At 48.8% G+C, this 5,161-nt stretch overlaps 1 protein-coding gene across 1 annotated transcript in view; it reads right to left on the bottom strand.

Annotated features, from left to right (window-relative positions):
• The window catches only part of Gid8 (GID complex subunit 8 homolog), a 9,941-nt gene extending 4,780 nt beyond the window's left edge, over positions 1 to 5,161 (bottom strand). The window contains exons 1-4 of the mRNA XM_008843252.3: positions 5,024 to 5,161; positions 2,353 to 2,482; positions 1,009 to 1,205; positions 86 to 283 (exon numbers count right to left, since the gene is read on the bottom strand). Coding sequence (XP_008841474.1) covers positions 86 to 283; positions 1,009 to 1,205; positions 2,353 to 2,470 — 513 coding nt within the window. The 5' untranslated portion in view covers positions 2,471 to 2,482; positions 5,024 to 5,161. The remainder of the gene's footprint in view (positions 1 to 85; positions 284 to 1,008; positions 1,206 to 2,352; positions 2,483 to 5,023) is intronic.

Raw genomic sequence — 5,161 nt, 5'->3', positions numbered from 1 at the left:
CCCCCCCCCCAAGTGAAGCACATGTACTATCTTCCTGCAAGCCCCCAAGTGTCCATGAACAGGGCTCTTCCTTTATTGACCCTACCTTTTGCCTCTGCATCATGTGGAGGAGGTCTCCAAAAGGTGACTCCTCCGGGCTATCAAAGGCCAGTAAGGCCAGTGTGCGTTCCATCTCCGTGAGGCATTCTCTGCTCTCCTCACCCTGCTCTGCCAACTGCGTCTGGGCAAACTCCAACGCTGCCTCGGTCTCACGCTGGCGGATCAGCTCAATCAAGTGCTGTTGCTGGTCAATAACAAAGACAAGACAAATTTAGCCATTATACACCCAGGTGAGTGACACCCAGCATGGTCAATAGCAAAAACAGACAAGCTTGTCCAGCAGACAGCCAGGAGAGACACACCAGTGCTGGGTGGCAGTCAACAGCAGACAGTCACACTCGTCCAGCACATACCCCATGAACAACATTCAACACTTGGTTCTAGTCAAAACTACATCTCATGGGGCTGAAGGTGTAGCTCAGTTGTAGAGCTTGCTTAGCATGCATGCAAAGCCCTGGGTTCCGTCCTCAGCCCTACAAAAAGAAAAAGACACCTCAAAGGACAGACTTTTCTAGCATCGCCAAGTAATTACATTTCCATTTTAAAAGCCAAGCAGGGGGCTGGAGAGATGGCTTAGCAGGTACAAGTACTTGCTGCACTAGCATTGCAACATGAGTTTGATCCCCAGAACCTGTGTTAAGGTGGAAAGAGAGAACTGATTCCTAGGGGCTGTCTTCTTACAGCCACACACATGATAACAGGCACATGGCCACACTCACACAATATGTATGATATATATCATACATACAATAAAGCAAAAAAGCAGTTTTAGCAACATATTCAATAGCAGCTACCTCAAAGCCAGTCCCCGCATATACTAAAGCAATGCTCTATTAACGCAAATTAGTCAACTTCTAAGCCACTGCAAAGTTTAACTTACCAAGCATCCCTATCACTGCTGAAACTCACCTGCAGATGAAAGTACAGATACCGATTTGTGTCCAAGAGCTCTGGGTGGAGGCTGTTGATCAGGGCAATGGCCTCCTGGATCTGACCCTTTAGAATCATCTCCCGAATCTTGATTCGCTCATCTAGTGTTTCCAGGTCCACGCTTGGTTCAATCCCAGACTCCATTCGAAACTTCTCTGCTGCTTCCTTAAAGCCCTCTGAAAAGAAAAGCATTCCACTCTTAACAAAGGTAGCCAGGAATTACTGCAGGCTTTGCACCTCTAGAGCCTAACCACCTCCATTAAACGACTGTCGATATGAACCACACTTTCTCAGGGATTTGGTTTTACTACCTGTGATTAACAGTTAATGCCATCACTCCTTTTCAGCCCGTCCAAAAAGTCCCGGTCTGTCAGCCAGGTCACACTGACTACTAGCTCACTGAGTGGTTATGCGGCTCCAAGCTGGGATTACAGGTCAGGATGCCAGAGCAGCAGAGCTGGCTCCAGGTGAGGCAAACATTCTGGCTGCGTCTCCATAGGCCTGCTGTGACTCAATGCCAGCTTCACCTATAGAACTTGCTGAAACTCTAGGCCAAGATGTCCTCATTAGCTTTCTAAAAAAACTTAGCAGAATTATCTGGAGAACTATAGAAGGAAGACTCTTCATTCATTTTATGCTTTTAGAAAACTGAGCAGAGGGATAGTTGATTTTCTAATCATAGATAACAGTGACCTTCTTCCTCCCAACAGAAGGAGCATCCAAGTGCTGTTTTCTTCTGTGCACTGAGTTGGACACACCAAGAAACAAGCCAGTGTATTTTATCAAACTGGCCAGAAGACATCAATTATTTAAGACCTTAAATCTACTTCACAACAGTCTTTTTACTATTGAGACAGGATCTCACTGTGTAGTCCAGGGTGGCCTAGAACTCACAGTCCTCCTGCCTCAGCCTCCTAAGTCAAAACAATCTTAATAATCTTAATGACATAACTATAAAATCATCAAAAGCCAAAAATAGCATGCTGTTTTAGGTCTTAAGAGGCTGGGAGTAATTATTTCATTTCCAGGAAAGGCTTTTTCTTAGGGGTGGCAGGTTTGAGACCCTGTAGCCTAGGCTGCCCTGAACTCACAACCCTGCCCCAGCTCCCCTAGTGCTCGGATTACAGGTGTGAGCCACCGCTCCTGGCCAGAAACAGCCATCTTTAACATCACAATTTAACTTAACAAATGTCAAGTTATCACTGCATTTTTATGATGTCTGAACACAATATAACTTTATTATTGTGCTTCAAGAGCAAAGGCTACTTGCCCAAAAATGAACAACTGAGTTTAGATGGTGGCAAGCATAGAGCCATCCTTTACCTGTGACCAGGTAGTTCATGATGAGGCGGTTCATGTCTGCTCGTTGAACATGTAAGTTATTCAGCTTTTCCATCCATTCATCTTTGGTTATTTCATCTGGTTTTTCTGTATAGCTCATTTTGATTTATCTCTACAGGAAAAAGACAGAATTATTGGGGAAGAATCCTATGCCTAGTGTGATCACTTCAGAAAATAAACATAGCAATGTATAAGTGGTGGAAGAGTTGGGGAAAACTTCCCATTTTGAAAATTGCAAGCCCAAAAAGCCCCAGACCCAAATACACGCACAGAGAAGAACAAGGCCAGGGAAGGAAGGTTAATACAACAGAGTCAAAGGTCTCAGAGTAAAGAAGCCAAGAGGTCTGATTATGTCAGACAAACTGTCATACCTTGAGGGAGGTGGCTAGGTTTAAAGGTAGGTGCCAAGGGCAACCACTGGAGAGTTTCATGCTATGATGCATGTGAAAGGGGACTCTAGGGGCTTCGAAGAGATGGCTCAGCAGTTAAGACCAGACTGCTCTTGCAGAGGACCCAGGTTTGATTCCCAGAACCCAAATGGTCAGTAACTCCAGTTCTAGGGGATCAAATGCCCGCTTCTGACCTCCGCACAACACGGTGTACCTACCTACATGCAAGTAATACTCATACACATAAAATAAAAATAAAATATAAAAAAAAATAAACAGGAGACTCCAATCCTACTGCCAAAAGTAAGATAAATGTCAACAAGCTTGGAGTTTTCAATTATTTTTTACTCCTTTGTTAGAACATAGATATGGTGAAAATGACTGAACATTCCTTGGAAAGCTGCACATGCAGCCTGCCCCCTTGCAATCCAGCAATTCTACTCCTGCTAATCTTAATCTGCATCCTAGAAAGTTCTAACATGCACCTAGGAATATGCTGTTCCCTGGCACACTCAAGATGGCAAAAATGTGGAAGTCAACTCTCCTCCAACTTTCATTCAACAAGAGCCTGAACAAAGAACTTCGAAGTACAGACACCACATCTGAACCCTTGGGTGTGCAGGTTTTGGATCTTGAACTCTGCAGCCTGCACAAAGATGACACTGTCCAAATCCAGTCTGCTTTACCAGTCTCTCTAGAGAATGAAGAGCAGGCTACAAGAATGGATCATTTCTTCTGTGAAACTCAGTGTAAAGGACGTTAGAAGACTCTACTAAGAGTTTGTTAACAATAGGTTTAAAAAAACTTTTTTTTTTTTTTTTGGTCTTTTTGAAGCAGGGTCTCCCTGTAGCCCCAGCTGTCCTGGAACTCACTATGTAGACCAGGTTGGCCTTGAACTCACAGAGAAGTCCAAGTGTGCATGGGTTTTGAAAAGGTAAATACAAAACAAACTACATGGCATGTGCTTTAACACTAAGTATTATTTTGTAATTTTAAGCAAAGACATAGAATCTAACACTCAGGAATTGTGACCTGTGGGAGGGAGGATGGCAGTCACAGCTGACTGTCTTCACAGTGTCACTGACATACACCTTATGGATACTACTTTGCTCACAATAAAGTACAAGCCAATTTTCTTCAATTAAAAAAATAACATAAAGGATGGCTCCGATTTCCAGAATGGAATGCATGCTGGGAGGGGAAGGGTTTGAGCAGCCCGGCAGAAAAGCTCAGAACCACCTCAGATCAAGCTTTGGCTTCCAAGTCAGTGGCAGCTGCTGTTGGACCGAGTATGAAGGGACAAGAAAAAGGGAAGCAGTGTGGGTAGAGACTGGAGGCTTCAAATGCCAGGCCCTGGAAGACGGGAGGGCTGGGAGTAGAACAGGTTGGAGGAGCAGGGCAAGTCTGGGTGCGGAGGGCAAGGGCAGCTGGAGAGATTAGTAGCCTCTGGATTACAGGTCCCGGGAGCCACAATGGACTCAGTAAGTTAACACACACACACATGCACAGGGGAAAAGTTATTTAGATGCCCCAAAGCCCAAATAAAGGTAGTGTGGGCAGGGAATGTGAAGGGGCTTAGGAACTGGGGCGCACCAGCGCGCTTCGGCATCAGGCGGCCCGAAGGCACCAGCAGCTGACGCTTGGCTGGGAGGTACCAGGACGGGCGGGGGTGGGGGAATCCACACTAGACTCGGCCTTCTAGGACTAGTGCCTCTCCATGGCCACAGGTGAAAAGCCGTTTTACCCCGACTTTTTCACTTTTATTCAGACTATACAGGTAAAGACAGACCACTCTGGAAGCGACCCCCCGCACCTCCCGAAGGGCCTAGCTCTCAGATTCCACCATCGTACACGGCAGCCCGAAGCGGGTACTGAGCAAGACTGTGCGCTTCGGTCGGACTCCGGGACCCTGACTCCAGCAGACACAGACGGCAACAGAGAACGGGGGAGGGCAGACGAAGAGGGGGGGGGGCGGACGGAGGAACACCCCAAGCCTAGGACGGCTCTCAACGCAGCCGCCGCATCTTCGCCCGTCGGCCCTCGCTGCTGCCCGACTCCGAGCGCGGCCTCCCGCTTGCACAGCAGACCGCCCGCTCCGGGGCCGAGCACGCAGGGCAGGACGGGCACCGGACCCCGGCTCGCGCCCCTGAGGCCACGGCTGCGTAGCCCGTGACCTCTGACCTCCGCGCCCTGACCTGATCCCCACTCCCGAGGCCCGCGGAGCAACTCGGCACGGCTGCCTCGACCCGCCGCGGCCATCTTACCGTGCGGATCCCCGCCTCCTGCGGGACACGGTCTGGGCGGCGGCTCTGCAGCCGCTCCCGGGGCCGGGAAGGGGCAGGGGCGGGGGCGGCGGCGGCGGTGGCGGGAGAGGGCGGCAGAGGCCGAGGCCGCGGCGGGGG

Source organism: Nannospalax galili, unplaced genomic scaffold (genome assembly GCF_000622305.1).
Source record: "Nannospalax galili isolate Female #2095 unplaced genomic scaffold, S.galili_v1.0 scaffold160, whole genome shotgun sequence".
Lineage (NCBI taxonomy): Eukaryota > Metazoa > Chordata > Mammalia > Rodentia > Spalacidae > Nannospalax > Nannospalax galili.
The sequence above is the reverse complement of the archived record's forward strand: the minus strand, read 5'-3'. Positions and strand labels throughout refer to the sequence as shown.